At 39.0% G+C, this 13,580-nt stretch overlaps 1 protein-coding gene across 1 annotated transcript in view; it reads right to left on the bottom strand.

The window, feature by feature from the left end:
• CNKSR3 (CNKSR family member 3) overlaps positions 1-12,709 on the bottom strand; it is a 92,449-nt gene extending 79,740 nt beyond the window's left edge. Inside the window, exon 1 of the mRNA XM_063443429.1 lies at positions 12,249-12,709. Within this exon, the coding sequence (XP_063299499.1) occupies positions 12,249-12,300 (52 nt within the window). The 5' untranslated portion in view covers positions 12,301-12,709. The remainder of the gene's footprint in view (positions 1-12,248) is intronic.
• Between the last annotated feature and the right edge of the window lie 871 nt (positions 12,710-13,580).

Here is a 13,580-nt window from a genome sequence, read left to right as displayed (position 1 = left end):
AAAAAAACTGCAATGTTTTTCATTGCAAAGTTTAAATGACAGGTCACTGCACATAGAGAACTTCATTGACGTGTTCCTTTAATATGAAGGAAGGTCATGGCAGGAGTTGTGTGCCCCATGAAATGTATGTTATTTCCTCACATACAGTACAGTGTGTTTTCCTATTCATTCAGAAAGAAACAGCTTCTGTATTTTTTATTATAACTATTTAATTGCACACTTACAGCAAATGGTTGCCAATAGCCATGTTTCAGAGTAAGCACAAAGCAATTTAGTCAGATAGGTCATTAATATTTCCCCAATAATAATTACATGAAATAAGTTTTTCAAAAATATTGCACTCCTGCAAGTTTTCACATATATACGGGAACGATTCATCAAGCTTTATTAGGTGTAACACAGGCTGAAAGGTCCCTGTGCATGTAAACAGAATATAACACACTATGATGAATCATTATAATTGCTGCCACCAAAACATGCCAAACGGTTTATTTTATCATTAAAGGGACACTATAGTAACCAAAACAACTTTAGCTTTTTGAAGTAGTTTTTGTAAACATTCCTCTAATGTTTCCCTGCTCAATAATTTTTTTTTTAAATTCTAAATAACCTATCGGGCATTAGCAAATAGTTCCCCTTCCCTTATAAAAGTTTAAAAATAAAGAATAAACTTACCTGGAATCCAGCATGAGGAAAACCTCCCCAAACTGGTTTCCACTGACCTGTTGACGTGACTGCCTCCCTCTCGAGTGTCAATCAAATGCTTTTCATAGAGAAGCATTTGATTGGACCTTTCTCCCCGGCTAAGAGAGAGAGGGAATAGGTGTTTGTTCAAGGAAAGGAAGGGTAAAAACCAAAAACAGACCAATAAAAAACAGGGGGCAGTTGGAGGACTGGCAGGAATGGAGGACATATTGAAGCTTCCCCTTGTAGGCACTGCCTGCAAAGGTGCAAGCTGACCAATTATATTGCCAGTGGGCAGAGATGACAACATACTAATTTTTTGCACAGAATTCACATTAGGAAGCCCAGCACAGAGTTTTGGGCTGCCTAAGTCACATGTGTTGGGGGGGTGCAACTAGCCCCGCCACAAAAATAAATACATATCAGTATGTTCAGCAATAACGCTAAACATACATACTCCTAGCAAGGTTGGATTAACCCTATAATAATTGTTACAAACCACTAAATGCTCGCTGATGTGAATGTAAAAATAATTTTAACAAGGACTATATTTATTTTTATCACGGTTTATTTGAGCGGACCTGTTATCTCAATAAGATAACGTTCCAGAATGACCCAAAACTGGGGCTTTTTACTGATAATATGTAAATATGTACTTTTAATAAATGGGACATTAGTGCTAAAGAGATAAATATAAAAAGAATACAATAAAGCATGTTTAACCACTTATGGCAACCATTGTCAGTCCATGCAGCTATAAAATTTTGTACCCTATTAAAAAATAGAATGCCCTACTTATAAAACAACAGCAGGGCTCTATAAAGCTGCCAGTTCTAAATATGGAAGGCAGTCAATGCAGGCATTGAGTCTTCAGGGATTATATTGTGATTTGGGCAAAAAATAATATTAATCTTAAAAAAATATTTAGCAAAATATATGGATTGAATCAGGACATTAAAAAGGACCTTTGAAATTTACGTTACATGGATTTTCAATGTTGAAATCAGTATACCATATATATTAATAAGATTAGGATGAACTCTGCCCTTGTAGCCTTGTTTACACGAGCAACTGTCAACATGACAGCTGCTCCGAAACGCAACTAGTGTCTCAGCACTGTCTGTCAATCATGGGAGAAAGTGTCAGGTGTTACATACCCCATAGTCCATGTGTTGTGGGTGCAGGTTTACAGCACAAACAGTTTTGATAACCATAGGTTAATAGGTTGCCAGTAAAACCAATCCAATCTCATCACAATGTAATACATTTAATAACGGAAAAATTAACTAATTTTCACTACCAAAATACAAACAAGGAATTGTGAAGAATTAACAGAAGAATTCCTTAGTTAGATGAATTGGGAAAACAAAAGTTACAGAATTTTATTATTTTGGCCTAAAATTTACAATTTACTTTACTCAGTTATGCAGAATGTTGGTTGTTTAAACAAATTTATTTGGTTTTATATAAAAAACGATTAATGTTTTTACAACAGTGAGAAATATTTTTGATTAAAAAAATATATTTATAGCAAACAATACAGAGTTTATTTGGAAAACACTCTGGGTCCCGTGAGAACTTAAAAACATTATTTAAATTCATGCTGGTGTAGAATGGCAAGACGGTTAACACAAGGTAATTATTAGCAAAACTGGCTCAACAACTCAGTAGCACAGCTCCTGTTGCTCTATATTCATTTTACCATTGCAAACCTATTTTTTGCAAGCATGTATACAACTGTTATTGATTCTAGTATAATGCTATTTTCCCCAGGTTTAAAACATGTTATAAAAAATACAGCCTTTTTGACAAACCATGCATCACATGTGTTCAACAGAAGATGTTTTTGTAATCCTAGCCCACCTAAGACATAGCATTACAAAATTCCAGATGTACAACAGTCTGCTAAGGGGGAAGTCCACCCTAGGTAAAAGGAAGCAGTGGGGTACACAGAGCACCCCCTCTTGACAGACCAGGCACCTGCCTACCGGCGCTTTTCTGGTGGGATAGGTGTGTGCTCTGGTGTTATATTATTTGGCTGTAAAGTGGGCAACATTGGCCGGTGTACTATCATTGTGCTATACCCAGTCAGATTTCTATACCCTCGTCACTTCCAGGGAGGGGAATCAGCTGGATCCTGTGTTGCACATGCGTGCTAGCACTCCTGCTACTCCTCCACAACCAGGTCCTGGAAGGTAAGTAAAACTAGTTTTACACTTTCATTATAGTTAGTGCATTCACTAAGCTTAGGCACACGGGACATTTAGGGTTAAGTGAGGGTTCAAATTAGGGTTAGGTAAGTGATTTTAACCTCTAACTCTCTATTCTTACCCTAACCCTTGGGGTAAGGGTTAAAATGAAGTGTGAGAAATCACTATTTAGTGATATTCCCCTATTGTGAAATATCACTAAATATGAACAAGTCCCTAATCCTAACCATAATTTGAACCCTAACATTAACCCTAAATGTCCCATGTCCTAAGCTTAGTGAATGCACTAACTATAATGAAAGTGTAAAACTAGTTTTACTTACCTTCCAGGACCTGGCTGTGGAGGAGTAGCAGGAGTGCTAGCACGCATGTGCAGCACAGGATCCAGCTGATTCCCCTCCCCTGAAGTGACGGGGGTATAGAAATCTGATGGGGTATAGCACAACGATAGAACACCGGCTCCAAGGATCCTTCTGTACTTAGTACCCAGCTCCCTCGAGTGCTCTGTATTGATACTGGGAGCCAGGATGTGACGCCACTCCAGGACCAGAATCATCACAGAGCACAGTTCAGAGCTGAGGAATCAACTGAGAGATAACAAAAGGGAACCACTAGATTCCAGGGAGGTTTTATTCCAGCTCCCTTTTGTGGTAAAAAAAAAAAAAAAGTGTTTGCATTTGTGTACGAATCTTTGTGTCTTTTTCTTTTACATTTGTGTTTGTGTACGAGTCTGTGTGGATGTGTATCAATGTATTTAAATTAATGTTTGAGTTTGAGTGAATACAATTGTGTGTGAATATGTATGTGTAAATGAGTGTGTGATTTCCATCCCTTTGACTCTATTCCCCATTTGGAAGTGATGAGACACCAGTCAAGAATCACACACCTGTACATTTTCCTTATACCCTACTGCTGATTTCAATGCAATTGCACAAGTTGATCTTCTAATTGTTTTTTTGTTTTTCAAGTGGAAAATGGAAGTGCTAGTGCTCATGCAGGAATATTTACATCACCGTACTGAGGAATGAATAAGAACAGGTTTACACAACATCATATCAGAGACCAAGGAGTGGCTAAAATATCCCATTCAAAATGTTTTGCTTTTTCATGTAGCAATATTGCTACTAGGCATAAAATGTGTGATAATTATTCACTGGTGTGTTCCAGTAATTATATGAATTACAGATGTGTTAACGAATGCCTCAAAACATGGGAGGTACAAGAGATATGGGTGGGCTTTAGGGGGTTGGGATCAGAGGTGTGTATGGCGATCTGAAAAGGAGGCTCGTATGCATACATCTCAACATTTTAAATAGACGAAGTGGAATGCTTACTGCCCCCAAAGAGCACACTCCTGATGTGCTCTTTGTGGCCAGTAAGCTGAGACGGGACTCTTAATTCAAGATGAATTTGCCAACCTAAGAGTTGAGACATATATTGATGCATGAGTGAGAAGCACAGATAATATTTCGATTTTTGCTAGTCATGTGTTTTTATGTTCAAAACAAATTCCAGGCAGGGTGATAGAAAACAGATATTGTGACTAGTTAGCTGGTTTTATTTATACTGTGCAGAGTGCATACTAGCACAAGCACAATTTGCAGTATTCCGAGAAAGAACATAAATCACTTTATCCAAACATAGATTGCACTACTAAAAAATATGTTACCCAAATCCATTTTTTATTTTGTTAGAAAATAACTTACCTCTAAAATTTAAAGGAACACTCTAATATATATATATATATATATATATATATATATATATATATATATATATGTATATATATTTTTTTTTTTTTTAAAGGGAGATGTATTCCTTTATAATATAGCTGCAAAATATAGTTTGGCCGTAATCCAATGCCGAGAAAAACTCTGCTCTTCAGCCTGATCCACCAACTGTTCTTTTCAAATCAAAGGATGTAAGTAGGAAGCATCTCTAGTCAATCTCAACTAGTCAATTGCTGTTTCTCAGAAATGGCAGCATGTTATATTGTATGAGAAAAGGTTTTGATGCTTATAGTGTCCCTTTAAAGATGCACTTGCACTAAAAGTCATTTCAATTAGGTAACAAAATTTGCACTTGCCACTAGCGAGTGAAAATTTTGCCCTGGTGGGTATGCTATGGCTTACAGTGGCAAATTACTTCTAAGGCCTGGTAGTAACATAGGGCTTTAAATTGTAAGCCCTAATATCATTGCTATTTCAAAATAAACCTCAGCACTAGACTGGGATTCTTTTTTTTGCAATTTGTCCAAATTTGGGCTGATCAGTTGATTGTACAAATTTCGAACTTTGAACCAAAATGTAGCCAAATCACAAACCAAATGAAAGGCACAATGGACTGCCATGTTCATTTTGATTTGTGATTCGGAATTCCATCCAAGCTACCAAAAAAATAAACTCAAAGGGAACAAGTTGATTGATGGCAAGGGGACAGTCACTAAGTCTAAAGTTTCATTAACTAAGCAGTACATTTTAAGCCAAATTAGGCAAACTAAAAAAAATATTCTATTTGGGCTAAAGTAACAAATATTTGTAAATAGTTATTTTAGCCTTAAGAAAAACTGTAGCTTTAGAAATATATATATGTGTTCCTAATGCTACAGTCCTGGTGCCTCTTAATATTTTCTTATCGTCTGCATCTGCACAAATGTATTTTTTTTAAATCTGAGAAAAAAATAAATAAACACATTACTCGCCAAGTCTACCTCAGTGCTGCTTTGACCTCCACCTCAAACCAATCCAATGCAATGAGCACTCGCCGTGATGCGACTACAATTCCTCCATACAGAATCGATGTATTCAGTGATTGTCTATGGCACGTGAATTAAGATTCCCGGTTCTCATACCCAGAGCGCTAAGAGACGTCACTTGCAGCCACACTTCCAAGCCTTCTACTTAGTTTAATATTGGGAGTTTGAATGGGACTGCAGGCACTATATCAGCTTCAATAAGATTATGTTGTTAAAGTGCCTACAGTGTCCCTTTAGTTTTGCAAGTCTGTTTCTAAATCACTGTTTAGTGAATAAGTAACAAACTTTCCTATAATCCCAGTGACATAACCGTGGATAATGAAAATGTGGGCTGACAGACCGAGTACAACACTCTACATTCCCAAAATTCGAATACCTTTAACATATAATTTTTCCCAGAGGATGGAAGGCCTGAAACAAATTAAAACTGTGCATTTTTACTGTTCTTGTCCTTGTAAGAGAGAATAATACTAAGAAGCATATGTCTATGAGTTAAATGCATCTGTTATGGAATGCCACATGTAAACGATGCCTGTTGCAGAAGACAACAAAACAAGTACATTGTTAGGGTAAAATAAAGCATTTTATAAGTTAGCAGCACTTTTTAACACTGTCAGTCATGATTGTTAAATAAATATGTTCTGTCATGTATATGCTTATTTAACACTACAACAAAGTTTTCATTATCAGCTTTCCAAAGGAAAACATAACGTGGCAAAAATCATTTACTTTTCTCCTTTCAAATTTTGGTTAGATGACATTTTAAAAAATAGGAAGAAAAAAAAATGCTTTTTGGCATTCAAATAACAATATCTGTACTGTTTCAAACTTTTTTTCCAGTTCTGAAAGTTTTTAAAATAGATATAGAGTTTATGCCAGAGGCAGGGTAAGGACAGTAAAGATAAAAAATGTGCAAACAGCAACTTGTTACGCTATAAAAGGATTTTAAATGAGAACCATTGTTTCATGCTCATCAAATAATTGCCAGCAAAACGGCATAAATATCTGCTACTGGAATACATAATGTTGGATGAATAATTACATGTTAAAAGGATTTAAGTCCAACATAATGCCCTACCTGATTGATGGTGCCTGTGGGAGGCGGAGACAATTGTCTTTGGTGACTCTCTCTGTCATGCAGAGATGGTGCTGACTACCTAATGAAAACCCCAGTCAAACTATGTTTCAGACCACCTAATTGAATGAATACCCAGAGGGCAGACAAGAACAATTTTGTCCATTTTCATTAAGTGTCTCTTACATTTTTCTCTGGGTTTATTTGCATATTCTTAGACTTTCCTTAGGCCTAAAGGGTCACGCCTTTCTCTGCCTAGCCCTAGGCTGTAGGGGGTTTCAGCCACACCTTACTGATGAAGACTATAAATGGCGAATATGATAATCTGGGCTTGCAAAAATTCTGAACAGTCCAATAGGAGGAGGCATGCTAAGTCACCATTGGCACACACGCACCCCAAAGAGGCATGTCAGCTCAATGCTCCTTCCAAGGCAGCCCATTTGTAGAGCCTTGCTTAAGAACTTGAACATGTGTATAGAGGTTGCTTGTGGTATTATGTGTGTGTGGTAAGCTACTTGTGGTGATGTCTGCATGTAAGGGTTGAATGTGTGTTTTAAATGGGACTGTTTGCAGTCTAGTCTGTCTGTATGTGTATCTGTATAGAGGCAGTAATATGTGTGGTGGGGAGTATAGTGCTGTACTATATTTGTGGATAGGGGATAGTGCAGAATGTGTCCTTTAGTATCTTACACCAAGACATTAGCAGCAAACAAAGGCGTAACTAGAAACTACGGGTCCCCTGTGCGAAAACTGCCCTGGGGCACCCCCCCATAGGTCTACTGTCCCGCCACCCTCCCCCCATATGTCTACCATCCCCTTCCCATACGTCCCCTCCCCCCCACACACACACACATGCAAACAGATACAAATGCAGACACACACACACAAAGACACACACATACAAACACACACACACACACACAAACACACACAGAGACACATATATACAGACACACAGACATACATACAAACACATACATACAGATATACATACAGACAGACATACACACACATATATACAGACACAAAGACAGACATACACACACACAGACACACAGACAGACATACACACACACACACACACATACAGAGAAACATTCATACAGACATACATACACAAACACACACATATGCATACAAACACACAGAAAATGGTTTAGTCCCCCTCTTGATTCCTACCTTTTAGGTGCAGGAGAGTGACTTTCCCTGGGGTCCAGTGGCTCAGCCTGATGGGAGTCAGAGTTCCCACTCTGACTCCCTCCTCTACGTCCTCCTCCCACGTGGCTCCCTGTGCAAGCTGGGAGGAGTGACCGGGGAAGTCACTTCCTCCCAGCCTCTGACCTCATCAAAGGGGGCCCGTACACTGTTAAAGTCCCTGGAAATACATAGCATTGGCGACTACAATTCTTCCCGATGGGCCCCTGAACGAGCGGCCCCGGCGATTCTACCGCCCGGGCCAGAACCACATTACATAGCCAGCAGGCACCGCGGTCGCAGGGATCCGTAGGGCCCCTTGGAGTGACTGGCATGGTCTCAGCTGCGACCCCTGCGACCATGGTAGTTCTGCCACTGGCAGCAGATTCCTTACGTCCTGCAAGTTGTGAGGTGGGGCCTCCACGTTGATTTCAGCACATCCTAGAGATGCTCAATTGATTTGAGATCTGAGGCATATGGAGGCCAAGGCAAAACCTTGAACTCTTTGTCATGTTCCTCAAACCATTCCTGAACAATTTTTGCAGTGTGGCAGGTGCATTATCCTGCTTAGAGAGGCCACTGCCATCAGGAAACACCATTGCCATGAAGGGGTGTATGTGGTCTGCAACAATCTCTAGGTAGGTGGTACATGTCAAAGTAACCACATGGATTTCCCAGCAGAACATTTCCCCGGCATAACACTGCCTCCACAAGCCTGCCTTCTTCCAATGTGGAATCCTGCTGCCATCTCTTCCTCAGCTAAACAATGCACATGTACCCATCTATTCACCTGCTTTAAAAGAAAATGTGACATCAAACCAAGCAACCTTAGATCCATAGTCCACATTTGACACTCACATTCATACTAAAAGCGATTTTGGCGATCGACAGGGGTAAACAGTGGTCATCATTGGCACTCTGACCGGTCTGCAGCTATGCAGACCCATATGCAGCAAACTGCGATACATGGTGTGTTCTGACACCTTTCTATAATGACTAGCATTAAGTATTTCAGCAATTTAAGAAATGGTAGCCCTTATATGTGATTGGACCAGATGTGCATCAATGAGCCTTGGGCAACCATAGCCCTGACACCTTTTCACCACTTGTCCTTCTTTGCACCACTATTTGTAGGTACTAACCACTGCATACCTGGAACATCCCCACAAAACTTGCCATATGGAGATGCGCTGACCCAGTTGGCCCTTGTCAAAGTCACTCAGGTCTTTATGCTTGCCCATTTGTCCTGCTTCCAACACATGAAATTCAAGAAGTGAATGTTCACCTGATGCCTAATATGTCACACCCCTTGACAGTCTTCATTTGTCAGTGGTTTAATGTTGTGGCAGATAGTGTAAATGTATTTTTACCATGAACTGATTTCAATACGCATAGGACAGATATAATCTGTGCATGGAATGTTCTCTAAGCATAAAAATGCTGATATGGTAATAGTGACTAAAACATCACCCAATGGCAATGAGACACATTTACAACCCTGCCTTGTTCATCTGTAGCAAAACTAATATTCGTAAGATTTTATTTACAACACATCTAGTCATGACAGCTGACAGCCAGTGAGTGGGAGACATCTTTACAGCAAGAAAAGTTCCCACAAGGCTTAGGAGACTGAGGATTCCAATCTAATCTGGTCATCTCATTGCTAAATTAAGTTAACATGAGTTTTATACAGTGAGAACATTTTCCATTGTTATTTCATAAGTACAGGCCATGCAGCATGCAAAATCCTCACTTACTTTGCTGGCCCTGTTTCTAAAAATAACTGCACAAAGCTGCAGTCACTAAACAAAGAGTTGTGGTGACCGGATAACCAAATGCAAAGTATAAGTTAAATTAGCCAAGCTAGCCACAACTTCGTAATGGCTGTGACCTCATTAACTTATTGTTTAGAGAATGAACTCTAAAAATGTATTTAGATTTAAGATGTTTAAAGGAACACAATAGTTTTAAAGTACAAACATGTTTTCCTGACACTATAGTGCTGGAATGCAGGATTTGATCCCCCTTTCTCTGGAAATTAAAAGTAGCTTTAAACACCTTTTCTACCATGTCGCACCGGTCTTGCAGCGACTGGTCCCGCCTGGCTCTGCCTCTGTGGCTGAAATCATCAATATACTGCGCATGCAGCGCCACGCCATTCAGCATCTCCTCATAGAGATGCATTGAATCATGCAGAGCGTGGAGACGCTGAGAACGCCAGTGCTGCACACTGTTCAGCACTCACCCAGGAAGCACCTCTAGTGGCCGTCTGAGTGACAGCCACTAGAGATGTTACTAGGCAGCAATGTAAACCTGCCTTTTCTCTGAAAAGGCAGCCTTTACAGTGCTCAGCCTGCAGGGTCAGGCTACAGGCAGCACAACTACTACATTAAGCTGTAATGGTTCTGGTGACTATGGTGTCCATTTAGGCAAAACAAAATATGGTGTCATTGTGAATGTTCACACATTATTATTATTATTATTATTGCCATTTATATAGCGCCAACAGATTCCGTAGCGCTTTACATTATTAGAGGGGGGATTTAACTATAAATAGGACAATTACAGGAAAACTTACAGAAACGATAGGTTGAAGAGGGCCCTGCTCAAACGAGCTTACAGTCTATAGACATGGACAAACATTACCAAGTTTAATAAAATAGTAAATAGCAGAGAGTTCTTGTGAGGAAACACTCATAAACAGTGCACAAGAGTACAACACTGAGGTCTACAGAAGATCCAATAAGTGCAAGGGATCCTCCATAGAAAGAGTCTGAATTCCACCGCCATCATTTGTGACAACTGTTGGAACTGGACAAAAGTTGATGGCGGAGCTAGCCTTTTGTCAGCTATTGTCAACCTCAAGCTTTTGTCTTATGGTATCTTTCGATCGCGTTGGAATTTCAATGAAATTCTAATGCAGTCTTGGTCATTATTTCATAAAGAATATATCCATGAAAACTGAAAAGTGACAGATTAATTATAAATGTCATAGTGGGATTCGATTAGTACTGAAACTATATAGCCCATTCTAGTGTATGGAAATGCTTGCAGAAAATATGAATGCTTTTTAAATAACAACTTAGCGTCTATGTATCAAGAAATGTCAGTACAAAAGTAGCTTGTAAAGTTACTAGCAGAGAGAGAGAGAGGCACGCTTTCCATGTATAAACAGAGACCTCTAGCAGCTGGCGAGAGAAGCTTTGGCAGACAAGTTAGGACAGAAAGGCCTCCCAAATCTGCATGTTTCAGGACCCAGATTCAATGCAGTGTTTACCATGAGCAGGCCTGGGGATGAGGGTTACTAGAGGATAATACATACTATTATGAATATGTGTTATATTGTAATTTCTAATTAAAATGCACAGACTATTGTAACAGTAAATTATAAGCTTTCTTGAATTTCTTTTTTTAAATTACTGGAGTTCGAGTCTGCTCAGTTAGCTGCTATGATCCCAGCCTAAATAAATATAATTTAAAAAAAAATAATAATAATAACAACAATAAAATCTTACTGGTGTGATTATTATTGGAAATATGTTTTTTTTTAAAAATTATTTAATTTATAAATTGATAAACTCCACATCTGGCTCTGTAAGGGTGACCTGTTGAATACCCTTGTAAACTTTTTTAATATTAATTACCATTAGTTTAATCATGACTATTTAATTTATTTGTCACAATCTGTAACCTAATGTGTTTTTTTTTTTTACCCTATGTTGTCTCCATGTTTCTTCAGCATGCTTAGTTTTCGGGTAAATCGATTTTAGGAAACAGAGGGGTAAATCAATAAAATTAACACACCGGCATAGAATGACAAGGATATACCAATGAGTGAAAGATGAATTAAATAGGGACAGCAAGTGTAAAATGGTGGACTTTAAGTAAATAGCTGTTGCTTTATCTACATTCAATGAAAATGTAAAACATATGATACATAAAGTTGATGTAAAGGGGCCTACATGCTTGTTTGGGGGAAAGAGAACAGTATATAAAGTGAGGGCTGCCTGAACAGGGGCACACATTACATTGATGTCCCCAGTCTAAGTTGAGATTCAGGTTCCACTGTAACCTTGAGGTGGCTCTCCCAGTAAGTTGCAAGCACCTCCCAAAAACTCTCATTTGGAGCAAGCTTTCAGAATAGCGAGCTAAACAAGGCTAGAAACGCTTTCACTGACAATACACAGGTTGATCACCTCCTCCCCCCGCTCCCACCTCCCCACGACCTCGTCCCTGTCTGGCACGCAAGGGGTTAACAGAACCATGAGATCACTGAGTAGATTTTAAAAAAACACACACATAAGAAAATGTTAAGCATATCATCTCGTACCTTTCATCCAGTCCACTACTTGAGTTGGGGTCCACTTTGTAACAGGATCCATTTTGTCCAATAGGGGTTTATACAATATCCTCTTCTTCCCAGAAAATACAGATTATTTCCCGGGGGATTCGATGCCCTATAGTGCAGCACGTCCTCTGATCAACTGATGTTTTATATTGAAAGATTGTATCCAGACTCAAGTACCCATTGCTCCATTTCCTGGGCCTCACACTCCTTGCTGTGATCACACATAGATGCAAAAAAAAAAAAAAAAAATACAGTCACCTGTCCCCTTGATGTGTCTGAGAGTCACAGGAGGTGAGGCTGCTCTCCTGGTATTCTCTGTCTAGCAGTTTAGACCCTCCTGTTTCCAGCCAGTATCCACCTCCATGCAGCTGACTCTCCTCCCTGATACTATTGAGAGAGCTTCTCCAGCAGTCAGACCCAGACCTACACTCTATCCTTTGTCACATTGCCCGGCCCTCTCTAGACTCCAAGTTCCTCCTCTGCCTTTTCAGTTCTTATTTTCACACGTTGATCCCTCCCCTCTATGCAAACAGTGCTCTGAAGGCTTTCATTACCCCAGTGCACTTTCCATGCTTCAAAACGTCCCCTTGTTCAGTGATGTTATGGCAGCATGCTGCTGGGTTTCTTATTCAGCTGATTTATGTTTACAATACTAGAACACTGACTAGAATTTTGGAATGTCTGTTTCTACTTTGATTTTTTTTTTTTTTTTTTTATTAAAAAAAACAAAAAAATCATTATTTATATGCATATTATTATCATTATTTATATGCAAAAAACAAATACAAAGCTCTTTGCAGAAGAATCTCCCAAATTAGAATTATTCACTAAAGTGCACATTGTTGTTATTCAAAGTAAATTTAATGTGGATTTTCACATTTTAGGCCACAACAGACAACTTGATAAAATGCAACTGTGTTTTCAGTTTGTTTTAGATAAAATTTTAAAATTCAATTTGAATTCCTGATTTCCATGCTTTATAGGTTTATTGATAAAACAGCAAACTGTAGTGACACATTGACCAACAGATACACACTCTGACACCCATGCAGATACACAGACACACAAGCAGATACACACACATAGATACACACTGACACACTTAAAGATACACACCCTGACACACAGATACACACCCTGACATGCAGATACACACCTTGATACACATGCAGATACAAAGACACATATATACATACACTGACACACATACAGACACATACACTGACACACAGACACACTGACAAACATATACACACTCAGATACACAGACACATATACAGATGCGCAGCGATACATACACTGACACACATGCAG

Source organism: Pelobates fuscus, chromosome 2, assembly GCF_036172605.1.
Source record: "Pelobates fuscus isolate aPelFus1 chromosome 2, aPelFus1.pri, whole genome shotgun sequence".
Lineage (NCBI taxonomy): Eukaryota > Metazoa > Chordata > Amphibia > Anura > Pelobatidae > Pelobates > Pelobates fuscus.
This window is presented reverse-complemented; position numbering and strand designations above follow the sequence as displayed.